This window comes from Dermochelys coriacea, chromosome 3 (genome assembly GCF_009764565.3).
Source record: "Dermochelys coriacea isolate rDerCor1 chromosome 3, rDerCor1.pri.v4, whole genome shotgun sequence".
Taxonomy (NCBI): Eukaryota; Metazoa; Chordata; order Testudines; family Dermochelyidae; genus Dermochelys; species Dermochelys coriacea.
Genome location: NC_050070.1, coordinates 56,122,569 through 56,136,199, shown reverse-complemented (window position 1 = coordinate 56,136,199; position 13,631 = coordinate 56,122,569). Strand labels below are relative to the sequence as shown.

The 13,631-nt window shown below is 40.6% G+C and overlaps 1 protein-coding gene across 1 annotated transcript in view; it reads left to right on the top strand.

Annotated features, from left to right (window-relative positions):
* The window catches only part of COL9A1 (collagen type IX alpha 1 chain), a 105,919-nt gene that overhangs the window by 38,752 nt on the left and 53,536 nt on the right, over window positions 1-13,631 (top strand). The window contains exons 15-21 of the mRNA XM_038398028.2: window positions 2,765-2,818; window positions 6,919-6,951; window positions 7,054-7,110; window positions 7,664-7,717; window positions 9,223-9,276; window positions 11,329-11,382; window positions 12,611-12,664. Of these exons, the coding sequence (XP_038253956.1) occupies window positions 2,765-2,818; window positions 6,919-6,951; window positions 7,054-7,110; window positions 7,664-7,717; window positions 9,223-9,276; window positions 11,329-11,382; window positions 12,611-12,664 (360 nt within the window). The remainder of the gene's footprint in view (window positions 1-2,764; window positions 2,819-6,918; window positions 6,952-7,053; window positions 7,111-7,663; window positions 7,718-9,222; window positions 9,277-11,328; window positions 11,383-12,610; window positions 12,665-13,631) is intronic.

The window sequence follows — 13,631 nt, the reverse complement described above, 5'->3', positions numbered from 1 at the left end:
TTGTTAGTCTCTAAGGTGCCACAAGTACTCCTGTTCTTTTTAACAGAATGAAGTGTTTCATATGTATTCCACACACAAAAAGAATGCTAAGGATGCAGAGGAAGTCACTAAAAAAATTAGGAAAGGGCAAAGTTAAGGTTGGCTGTAGAATGTTAACTTTGGCCCCTGGTGTGTTTACATTATGTTAAAATCTTTTATTACATGATCACATACTGGTTTTCCCCACGACCCCTGTCTGATGTCAGTGAATAAGGCAGTTGTTCAATATTTCTTTTGATCCTCATCATTCAGTGTGGCCCCATTTACTGCACATCAACCAACCTTGCCCTGATTAAGGATTTTTTCTCTTTAATTATAGCCTTTTTGTGGCACTGATCTCCAGACTATCTCAATACCTCACAAACACAATTAATTAATTTATCCTCTGGACACCTCTGTGAAGTCAGGAACTATTATTATCCCCATTTTCAGAAGGAGAACTGAGACAGAGAGAGATTAAGGGCTAGTTTGTACAATTTAAGTACATCCCATCCATTCACAAAGCCATGAGGTTGGAGCAGTCCCTATCATCTCCTGAGCACTTAGTACTTATATTTCACATCTTCAGAGCTCTTTAGAGACATTATGGGTTACACTCTTACTGGAATCAGAGGTGACCCACTCTTTAGGTAGACCAAAAAATAAACTGTAAATCGGTCATAATTTCGTCCCTGGATCAGGAGTCAGAGGGGGTAGTATCCCTTTTTGTGGAACTGCTTATTTGCCACTGTTTACATAGATACTCTGACCAGTGAATAGGTGTCCCTCATCCCTGCCCTCCTACCCACTTTTTCACAGTGGTGGCTTCCAGGCAAAAGTTACTAAGGGCAGGTTCAGCATGTTGTCTAATTTTTGCTTCATATTTTGTCACTGAAATAAGACTCAAAGCCACACTTTCGGTTGTGAAAGAAAGTAAGGAATAGCATTTTAATTTTTTTTAAATGAAGCATCCCAGCCATTTTCTTAGTTGATCATTTAACTTCAGTGTTAACCTCTCAAACCACTTTACAGTCAGTCATATCAAATAAGAACATAGTTAAAAGGTGAGACCAATCAAGATGCAATAAGACTTGATTTAAAGTAAGACTGTAGTCAGAAAAATGATACCGAACTCCCACAGTGCTATTTTTACTGAATTATTTTCTTTCACTTACTTCCATATCAAGTTTTCTCAGTTTTATAAATCAAAAGATATTAGAGAGACGAGGTAGGTGAGGTAATATATATTGTCGGACCAACTTCTGTTGATGGAAGGTACAAGCTTTTCATCAGGAGCTTAATAAGCTGGATAAGAACAGAGCTCTTATTCAGTTTTGGGGAAGGAAGCATCATGTCTGCTTCCCGAGACCTGAGGAAGAGCTTTGTGTAGCTCAAAAACGTGTACCTTATAGCAACAGATGTTGGTCCAATAATATGTATTACCTCATCTACTTGTATCTCTCATATCCTGGAACCAACATGAGTACAACAGCACTGTAAATCAAAGCTGTAATTCTCAGCTTGGGCTTCAAAAATCTAGTTGTACTCTTTCTGATTTGTACATCCTCTCCAGTGATGAAGGTTTTTTATTCAGAAGTTAGCTGACAATTCTGTGGATGACACGTGAGGCAGAATAGGCTCTAGATTACTTTCAATACTGTACTGGTTCTCCAGTGACAACAGTAGTAAAATCTTGGTTTGGGGCCTGCTCCTGCTTCCAGTAAAGACAACTGCAGAGTTCCCATTGGCTTCACAGTACAGGATTAAGCCCTTGTCCTTAAAGACACACACAGATCAAATAAGTGAGTGTCTGGTTTACAGAGGTTTCAGAGTAGTAGCCGTGTTAGTCTGTATTCGCAAAAAGAAAAGGAGTACTTGTGGCACCTTAGAGACTAACAAATTTATTAGAGCATAAGCTTTCGTGAGCTACATCCGATGAAGTGAGCTGTAGCTCACGAAAGCTTATGCTCTAATAAATTTGTTAGTCTCTAAGGTGCCACAAGTACTCCTTTTCTTTTTGGTTTACACAAACACTTTTCTGACTATAGCTATACTGGAACAAAGGCTTATGGAATGCACAAGATGGAAAAACAGAGAATTCCACAAGTAATGGGACATAGTAAAATATCGCCTCCCAAACATATTGCATACTACAGAACTTGACTGTATTATTTCATATGTCATTCTATAGAATTCCTTGGGAGATATTAAACAAAATCAAATGCTTTACCGTTCAAATGAAATTTCTGTTGTGACCTCTATCATCCTGAAAATGGCCAATTCATGGCATATGCCATGTGATATCTTTTCACTCCCTATTAAATTAGTACCAGTAATACTGGTGCTCTATATGAAGTAAAGAGATGACTGGTGTTATTCAAGAAGACTCCTTATGTACCACATCTTTATTTATTTTAGGATTTTCTATCATGCCCATCATCATAGCATCCACACATTTGAATAATAAAAATAAGTCACATGTTGTTTGAGGATTCCTCCTCACTCTTAGGAGAACTTCAAGCATGTGATACAAGCAAATACAATCTCGCACCCATCTCGAGTTAAGTTTATTTCCTTATACTCTACTATCAGACCTGTATTCTTGAAATTTGAGTTTTACTGTTCTAAGATTGGTTGCTTAGTCTGTCCTTTTGTGGTTGCCTCATCTGAGCTGCTGCAGGCCTGAATATACAACTGTTGTGTATATCATTGCCAGTAATTAATTAAATGTATTTTAAAATATTAGGGTGATGCTGGAAAGAGAGGTCCTCCAGGCCCACCAGGGCCCCCAGGCCCCAGAGTAAGTGGTTATGTTTAATATATGCTAATGTTTGGATAAGTGCTGTGTCCCTGTGTGACCTATTATTTAAATGAGATTCTTTACCAGATAACTGGAGGATAGCTAATGTGATACCAATTTTTAAGAAAAGCTCCAGAGGTGACCCCAGCAATTACAGGCTGGTAAGGCTAACTTCTGTACCAGGCAAATTGGTTGAAACAATACTAAACAACAGGAATATCAGACGGATAGATGAACACAATTTGTTGGGGAGAGTCAACACAGATTTTGTAAAAGAAATCATGCCTCACTAATATATTAGAGTTCTTTGAGGGGGTCAGCAAACATGCGGACAAGGATGATCCTGTAGATGTAGTATACCTAGACTTTCAGAAGACATTTGATAAGGTCCCTCATCAAAGGCTCTTAAGCAAATTAAGCAGTCATGGGATAAGAGGGAAAATCCTCTTGTGGATCAGTAACTGGTTAAAAGATAGGAAACAAAGGGTAGGAATAAATGGTCAGTTTTCAGAATGGAGAAAGGTGAATAGTGGTGTCCTCTGGAGGTCTGTACTGTGTCCTGTGGTGTTCAGCCTATTCATAAATGATCTGGAAAAAAGGGGTAAATAGTCAGGTGGCAAAGTCTGCAGATGATACAAAACTACTCAAGATACTTAAGTCCAAAGCAGACTGCTAAGAGTTACAAAGGGATCTCACAAAACTGGGTGATTGAGAAACAAAATAGCAGATGAAATTCAGTGTTGGTAAATGCAAAGTAATGCACATTGAAAAACGTAATCCCAACTCTCTATATAAAATGATGGGGTTTAAATTAGCTGTTACCAGTCAAGAAAGAGATCTTGGAGTTATTGTGGATAGTTCTCTGAAAACATCCACTCAGTGTGCAGTGGCAGTCAAAAAAGCTAACAAAATGTTAGGAACCATTAGGAAAGCAATAGATATTAGGCCCAAAAATATCATAATGCCTCTATATAGATCCATGGCATGCCCACATCTTGAACACTGTGCACAGATCTGGTCACCCCATCTCAAAAAAGATATATTAGAATTGGAAAAGGAACAGAGAAAGGCAACAAAAATGATTAGGGGAATAGCATAGCTTCTGTATAAGGACAGATTAAAAAGATGGGGAACTTTTAGCTTGGAAAAGAGACAACTAAGGGGGGATATGATAGAGGTCTATAAAATCTTGACTAGTGTGGAGAAAGTGAATAAGGAAGTGTTATTTACTCCTTCACATAACACAAGAACCAGAAGTTACAAATGAAATTAATAGGCAGCAGGTTTAAAATAAACAAAAGGAAGTATTTCTTCTCACAATGCAGTCAACCTGTGGAACTCATTGCCAGGGGATGTCGTGAAGGCCAAAAATATAACAGGGTTCAAGAAAGAATTAGATAAGTTCATGGAGGATAGGTCCATCAATGGTTATTAGCCAGGATGTTAAGGGATGCAATGCCATGTTGTGAGTGTCCCTAGACTCTGTTTGCGAGAAGCTGGGAGTGGATGACAGAGGATGGATCACTCAAGGATTGTCTGTTCAATTAATTCCCTCTGAAGCACCTGGTATTGGCCACTGTTGGAAGACAGGATACTGGGATAGATGGATGATTGTTTTAACCAAGGATGGCCATTCTTATGTTCCTGCTCATTCAAAACTTCCACTGAAGTCAAAAGACTGAGTAAGGACTTCAGGGATGCAGCAAGGCTGGATTCAGGCTCAGGCACTTAAAAGATCATGTCTAGAAGCCCAGCTTGTAGAGTCATGTGATGACATCAGAATCTCAGCTTTCATTTTTAAAAAGTAAGTTTCTAGCCTGCATAGTTGCAAATAGAAGTTTGGGAATGTAAACCTAGTGTAATGGATGCAATAATGCCTGCTAGAGTCTGCAGATAGCCTAAAACAATAACTCTGAGAGGTGTGAACTATCCTTTGCATCTCAGTAAAGTGTTAACTCTAACTGGTTAGTTAGTGGTTAGTCCCACCAACAGCACCCAACCAGAGGATTCTGTGCATCAGGAGGAGAAGTGTGCAGTGGGCCTAGCCCATCAATGCAAGCAGAGACACCCTGCCTCCTGGGATGAGTACTGGGCGCTCACCTGCTGTCACCCCTGCTTCTTGCACAAAAAAGGTGTCCCCTTCGGCCACTTCCCCTGCCTCTCTGGGAGGGTGGTTCACCTTCCACTACCACTTCAACGGTTGGGGCTGGAGCTATGAAAGAGGAGGAAGATTCTTAAGTTGGCGCTGTAGTCCAGTACATCTCTAGTCAGATGTATCCAAGTACTGCTTTTGTGACTCTCCTCTGTGGGCCTTTTGAGAGGAGGGATTTGTATTATGCATTTACCTTTGCAGTTTTTTAATTTGCGAGAGGTGCAATTGACGGCAGATCGTCATCTGGCAGACAGAGCACATGCTGGGGAATGACACACCTGGCATCTAGGAAATGAGCGTGTCATCTTATTTTCTCTGTAAGGGAAGGGATTCTAGTAAAGGGATTTCTACTATCCCTTTGCTAGACTGTCCCCACAGCAATACATGGAAGCTATTTTCTTGGGACCATATCTCATTTTCCATGGAAAGTGCTAGAAAATGTGAAGTCGCCATGAATGATAAAACCGAGAAAAATACCAAGGAAATAAATAGCAATAAACTACACCAAGCTCTGCTGCTCCTTCTCTTTTTACATAAAAGCTTCCATCCCCCTAAGACACCACTGCAGTGCGCCACTCCCATTCTATTTAAGGCCATTATATTCCCCCAAACTTCCCCCCAACCTTTCCCAAATATTCGTGCTTCCATGAAAGCTCATCAGTTCTCTCAGAATCTCACGGTGCTTCCCTACTCAAACAGAAGGCACACCTCTCCATAACAGACTGACAGACCCTTCCATGAACCCAGTCTTGCTCACATGTAGTTACCTTTCTTCCTAACTTTTTCCCCAGTCTTCCCTCAGTAGACTCCATGATCCTCTCCTATTCCCATTAAGGCCAGTCCATTTCCTAAGAAACTTATTTTTCTTCTATTGACTGCATCCCTTTTGTACACAGATCTCTAACTTGCAATTCCAATGGCTGATAGAATCATGCATTGTCTATCAACTCTTCTGCTGCGAGAGGGTTCCTTTTTTTCTTCTAAAGAATTAAGTCTTGTCTTTATGAAGGAGATATTTTTGTTCCGTATTAAATAATCATCAGAATGTAAGAAAGTTTGCCTTCATCTGTTTCATTTACCCAGATAACTTCTTTAAGAACCCCAATTCTGAAAACATTTTTCAGTCAAAATTTTCAGTTAATTACAATGTAGAAATACTTCTGCTGAGAACATAACATAAGATCTGTGGTGCAACTGGACTACATAGCCAAATGAGATATGGGAACATTTAAATACATAGTATTACTATATGAGATGCAGCTGTTGATATTTAATAGAAAAATATGGTATGTTTCTGAATACACTGAGTTCATATGTGATTATTAGGCTGAATTTATACAAAAATATGTATTGTATTACTTTAGTCTAATTCTCACATATGGCTTTTGGTACTTAAAAGAAATCTGTGATGTTTTAAAAACAAAGAGAGTTTTTGCTTTTCAGAAAAGCAAATCCAAGATGGAGGGCAGAATATTGCATACAGACTCCCGCAATTTATAACAATTAAATAAAGCTCCCTTTGCATATGTCTACACAGCAGTCAAACCCCTGCAGCTGGCCTATGTCAGCTGACATGGGCTCGCAGGGCTTGGGCTCTAAGACGGCAAAATTGCAGTGTAAACATTCGGGTTTGGGCTGGAGGCCGGCTTCTGGGACCCTTCCCCCTTGCAGGGGTCTCAGAGGTTAGGCTCCAGCAGAAGCCTGAACATCTATACGGCAATTTTATAGCCGCAGAGTCTGAACAGCACGAACCCAGTCAGCTGACACAGGCCAGCCATAGGTGTTTAAGTGCACTTTCAGGATTTCAGCCCCAGAGATTATCTGACATTTCTATATCTTCTGCTTTCCTATACTGAAGTGTGTCAGGTGTGGTTTTTTGTTGTATGAGACAAGGTCATTTTTTTCCTGTTGTTTTCTTTCTAACTTTGAATGTTTTCTTCAAATTTAGGGAACAATTGGGCTGCATGAAGGAGATCCACTGGTAAGACATTTGTTCACCTTTTTGAAAAATACAATCTTAAACTACAATATACCTTTTAAAGTTTCTTATCCATGTTAACTCAATGTGTGGATACTTTTTCAGTGTCCCAATGCTTGTGCACCTGGTCGTCCAGGACACGCTGGCCTAATAGGAATGAAGGTAAGAGAATTGATGTACTTAAACTAGTTGCATCATCACTGCAGATTTGCAGACTACAATGCTGAATCACTGATTGGGGTGGAGACTTCCTGGCCATTGGGTCTCCCATTATATTGTCCAGAAAGCATGGGTGCCAAGATATTTCTGAGATCACTTTCCAAAGCATCTATAGTCCCAAACTTTCAGACATGCTAGGTATTCCTCCAAGCCTTTTGATTTTATAGAAGGCCTCAGAATGTCAAATTGAAACAAGCACCTTCTTGACTCACACTTTTTCTAATTTCTTTTATATTCCTTTGTCTGATTTATGGGGATACTATCCTTATGAGGGGATTACTAGTGCAGTGTTGGACACACTGATTTACTGGATCTGGGATTAGGTTTTTCTGAAGGTTGCACTACAGTCCATTTCCGAATGTGTCTAGGTGTGCCTGGAGTTGGGGAGGTGTTACAGAAGGTACACCTGGAGAGCGGTAGGCAGGCTATGTTGGAAGAGTGGATATCTCAAATTCTAAATAAATTGTCTGCACTCTTTTTTTATTTTTTATTTTAGGGTCACAAAGGAGTAAAAGGAGAGGATGGTGAACCAGGAAAACAAGGTCATAAGGTACGATAACAGTACTTTAATGGGCTAGCAGTAGTTAAATGGAAGGCAATGATCGGTAGCAAAATAACTGCCAGTTTAGCCTATACTTCAGAAAGAGTCATCTTGTTAGAATCCATCAAAATTATTGATAGTTCTGCCAGAAAGAACTGAGAGCCCACTTCCTGTATGGCATTTGGGTCACTATCAGCATATCTGCTAAGTCAGCCCCTCTATTCTCCATTCATTATCACACAGAAATTGGCACTCTCACTTTTCATTTTGACCATTAGAATAATTATTATTGAACTAACTGCACAATAAAACCAGTATTTATTAATGTTAAAAATTGGGAATTAAGTGCAGAGAGAGTCTATAGGAGACTAGAGAATGCTTAGGGTGGCACAGCTGAGCAGGGAGAGGGCAAAGGGAGAATGAGACGGCAGCATGGGGGAAAAGAGTCCATGATGGGGGAGGGAAAAGTATAAGTAACCACAACAGAGATGAAGGAAAGGGCCAAGGACTGAATCGCTTGAAGACTGAACTACATTCTCACCTAAAAACATAATTCATCTGGAATGGGCTTGTTGGATACTTGTGAGGAAGTTTGGGGAACCTTGCACTACCTTTGCCCACGCTGTAACTTTTTGGTCCACAGAAGACTTCTCTTTCCAAGGCAGGCAATCTAGCACCTTAAACTACCTTAAAAACAAGGAACAAAGTTTGTACCATAATCCCCAGCTCCATATCCATATATACAATGAAAAGAATATTAACTTCTCAGAAGTAGTCCCTCCATTTTTCAGAATGCTTGATTTGTAAGAGTTGCCAAATCTTTTTTGTGCCCCAGAACCAACCCCTTGTAAATCAGCCTAGCACTGAGAATTGTAGCTCTGCTCTCTAACAGCATAAAGGTGTGCAGGGGGGAGGGTGTTACCTGGTCACCAGGAAGGTGTCTGGATTAATAAGGCACAGTATTGGTTTGATAACAACAACACAGAAGGATAATGCTGGATTGCATGTGAGGCTGTCAACATACACATCCAGTTTTCAGATTCCAAACAAAACCTCATTACAGTTTTTTAAAATCTGATTGAACAAACCTGGGAATACTAACTTTGAGAAAAATTGAATGTTTTAGCTTAAATAAAACATACCCTTGCTACTCTTGAGCAAAATGACCTCCTTATCTTCATTCATATTCCTTCTTGGAACACATTTCTTCCATGAAACCTATAAACAGTAATTCAGTAAAGAAAGAAGTCTGCAATTTTTTATACAGAGAGAGTTGAATTGTGTTGCAATTGCCCTTTCATTTAATGAGCCAATGTATTATGTGCCTTAATTTACTATCTGTCTAATGTTAAGTGTAAGCTCTTTGGGGCAGGAAATGTGTCCATGCTGGGTTTCCTTCAATGCAGAGCATGTTGACAGGGCTTAGCGAGTAAGAAGTGGTAACTCTTATGCTGATAGTGTTTTACCTTTCCTGGTATGGATTTGCTTCAGCTTTCTTTCTTTTGTTTTTCCAGGGTGAGGAAGGTATCCAGGGAGTCATAGGTGATGTCGGAGCTCAAGGCCCTCCAGTAAAGTATTTCCTTTTTGAAAAGCACTATCAATTTGTTTCATGTCACCATATCTGTTTATTTATAAGCAATTAGACATGAAATAATATTACACATCTATCTTTTAATAATAATATCACACTGATTGTGAATAAAGGTAAAAATATTTAAAAGTGTGCATAGTAAAACTTCACAGCATGCCCTTTTCTGTTCTCACGGCTTGGTTCTTGTAATGCTTTCACACTGTAAATAATGTGTGGTCTGTCTTATATTACTTTTTAAACCACAGGGGGGGCTACTAGATGATTGAACTGGGCTTTTCTGGCCTCATTGTGCATGGTTTTGGTGACAGAGGCCCTAAACCTGCAAAGACATATACATGTGCTTAACTTTGAGACTTACTGTACATCTGCACTGAAAAAACAAAACAAAAAACTACACAACCCTGCAGCAGTGAGCCTCAGAGTCCAGGTCCACAGATTTGGGCTTGTCTGATGGCGCTAAAAATAGCCACATAGATATTCTCACTTGGACTGGAGCTTAGGCTCTGAGATCATGCTTCTCACCATGTTTCAGACCCCGCGCTCCAGTCTGAGAGGGAACATCTAACAAGGCTATTTTTAGCAATGTGTTCCCAAGTCTGTGGAACTGGGCTCTGAGACTTGCTGCCATGGGTTTGTTTGTTTGTTTTTGCAGGGTAAATGCAACCTTAGACTTTGCAGAACTGAGGATTTAGTGGCCACCACTCCTGGGCAGATTGTGGCATACTCCTTCTATAATTTCATTGTGCCTCCCCCAAGAGTCCTAATTGCCCTGTTCCTGTTTGTTCTTCCTTAGCTGGTTCCTTCATGATCAGCCCTCCCTTCAGTTCCCATAGCTAGGACAGGCAATAGGGAACAGGAAGGAGCAAGGGGGTCACTCCCAACAACAGAGCTAGGCCTTAATCATGGCATGCTTACTCCCTTTTTCAGAGTTTGCATAGTCTCTGGTTTCCTGGTGAGTGGGTCAGGAGAAAGAAGTGTGGATGGTGAGGATTTATATTTTTCTGGGATTGAAAAGAGTTCTCTAATGCTTACTGTGTCCGGGTTTGACTGGAGATTTGACTAGTGCAATTTTGGGGGAAATGAAATCATTCAGTAGGCCTTAACTATCCTTCATGCTCATGACTGGTCCTAGATCATAGAGGTCCAGACAAACATAAAAGTCTGATTAGAGTTTAGACATACAAGAGACTGCATCAAACGAAGAATATAATCCCTTCTTATCTTTAAGACTGATAAAACCTCCCTAATAAAGTAGTTGCCTGAGCTCACTGTACTAAAAGATCCATTTTTTGTTCTCCATTTTCTAAAGCGGACCTGTAGTGTTCATTCTCAGCCAGGCCTAGTGATTTAATACACTTGTAGTTAGTGGCCCATGGTCATACAGGTTCTCATGTAGTGCATTCATCAGGAAATAACACATTACATTACTCATTAAACTCCACAGCACCACCAGTAAGTGGCCTTACTAACAGATCTTCAAAAATCACAATATTTTAAAGTGTTGTCCACTACAATCCAGGATTCAAGAGTCAGGGAAAGTGATGTCAGCTTAAAAAGGGATATGCCAGGCCTGGGAGGGGCGAGGGGTTAATAGGGTAGACAGTAAAGATTAAAATAGTCTGTAAGGTTTCTTAGAAATAAAAGCCTTAGACCCAGTTCCTCTCAGTCAGATTTTTTCAGGGGTTTACTTCAACTTTATGGTTCTCAGAACAATGAGTATTTTTCTGTCCTTAAAATATAGTTGTGTTTGAGGCCTTAGTGCAGTTTTGGTCAATCTGACAATTCCTCTAGACTGAGCTACCTGTGTTCTAATTTGATATTTTATTAATTGTACAGTTTTCAAATTACCACATGAATTAAACATTTTAATGCAGAAGCATTTGGCTCTTTTTTATATACAAGGGAAGGAATAAAATAATGACAAAGAAAATATGTAGTACCTTAAGAAATGTACTATCTGAAAACTACCACATTTCTCATAACAAAATAGCAGTATGGTCTAAATTGTCACAATACTTTTCATTTCCAGGGGATTCAAGGGTTGAGAGGCATAACTGGTATAATGGGAGCCAAAGGGAACAAAGTAAGTACTAGCAATTATCTCTATAAAATATAATGTAGCTGGTAGTCAGAGGTTGGCCCCACTACATGTAATTTTTAAACTATGGGTCACTATGCAATGGGTGCTTTCTGGGTTTAGCCTTACTTAAACTTTTGATACTCTCCTTTGCTATGCCTGCACTTTCCCTCTCCCACCAAGTGCGGTCCAGCAATTGTAACATCATAAATCTGGTCAGGAGGACAGCCAACCCTTTCTTTTCTGAGTAAATGCCTTCAGTACATCAGCAAATTTTGTTGAAGTGGACTTTCTGCAGTTTCTTACTATTCTCTCCTTCTCCCCAAGACTTACAGTAGTTTGGCATATCCTCTTGGTGCTGTTGGCAAGGCATCAAGCTTAATTGTGACATTAATTTACACAGGCCATAACCTTTTGAAATAAAACTAAAGTTTATTGAATTTTCCTTTCCCCTGATGGTGTCCACCTCAACCTTTCTAATTCTTCTGTCTCCTATTTTCACCTGCTTGCCTTGGTAAATGGATCACTTTCATTAACTCAGTTTTGATAGCCAGTCACCGAACAGAATGGTGCAAATCCAGTCTGAGTATCCAGTGAAAGATATGGAAAGCAAAGCTTTCTTGTTCTACAATTCCTACCATATATCCCCTTCACCTTCTACAGTTATGTGGCCACTTACATTCCTGCTCCAGCTATGTGAAATACTTACTGCCTCTCTCTGAGACACACATTCCTTATTCTTTCTAAGTCTTTTCTGAAGACATTTCTTTTCACTTTGGCTTATAATTGATTCTCTTTATAAAGAATTTTTGAGAATAGTTTTGAGACACTATATAAAAATCAATTGCCTTTTGATGTCAGTCTGTTATGCTATATACATGCAGTATGTTTTTGTGTGATGCAGGGAATTAGTTAACAACAACAATGAATTGTTATGAAATATTTAAAGTGACTTAATTCATCATTGTCTAGTACATTTTGATAGAGGAATTACAATTTCATATATAACATTTGATGGCATTTAATTATATAACTCCCCAAAAGGTAAACTAGAGTTTAAAAAGATTAAAAAGCTACTTTGTCAAAACTGTATTTATAATAGCAACAATCCAGAGCCAAATTCAGAGAGGTGCAGGGCGCTTGCAATTCCTATAGAAGTAATTGGGATATGTAGGTGTTTGGTACATCTCAGGGAGTCAGCCTTACTATCTTGTATTATCTCTTTATTTTGTAGGGTGCTCGTGGCCTTGATGGTGACCCTGGTCCACAAGGGCTCCCTGGTGGATCTGTAAGTAGAGTTTTGTGTCAGCCAGATCCTTCAAAGTGATATTAACTATTAATGTTTATAAAAATAAAGTAGGGGGCTGTCTGCTTTGGCAAAGGGTTTTCCCTTAGTACAGGAGAGGGGAAACTATGGCCTGCAGGCTGGATCTAGCCCATCAGGGCTTTAAATCCAGCCCTTGAGATTGCCAGCCCCGTGGTACTGTGGGGCTAAGGCAGGCTCCCTGACCCCGCACTGCTCCTGGAAGCGACCAGCCCCAGGTCCCTGCGGCCCCTGGGGGAAGGGGGGTGGCTGCAGAGGGCTCCATGTGCTGCCCTCACTTGCAGGCACCGCCTCCAGCAGCTCCCATTGGCAGGGAACAGGGAAACAGCGACCAATGGGAGCTTTGGGGGTGGTACCCATAGGCGAAGGCAGCGTGTGGTGGAGCCGCCTGCCCCACCCTACCCCCAGGACCCTCTGCCGGACATGCTGGCCACTTCCAGGAGTGGTGTGGGGCTAGGGCAGGCAGGGAGGTAAGCAGCACTGGGTCAGAGCCTACACCCCTCCAGCACCCTGATCCCCTAACCCCCTGCCTTGAGCCCCCTTCCACACCCCCTCCTGCACCCCAACCCCTTGCCCTGAGCCCCTTCTGCACACTGCACCCCCTTCCACACCCGCACTCTCTCCTGCACCCCAACCCCATGCCCCAGCCCTACATTCATGGCCCTGCATGCAATTTCCCCATCCAGATGTGGCCCTCAGACCAAAAAGTTTGCCCAACCCTGCCTTAGTATGTGTGGAAACAAATAAAAAGGTTCTCCTAAACAGAGAGGAGGTAATAAGTGATTTAAGGTGTCTTTTCCTTACAACTACGAAGGTGAGTTTCCCCTGACATATCTTATACAAGAGTGCAGTTGGTCTATGGAAAAATCAAGACCAAAGGGCAAAATTATAGTCTCATTAGATCATTGTAAAGTCAGTATAATTCCACTGA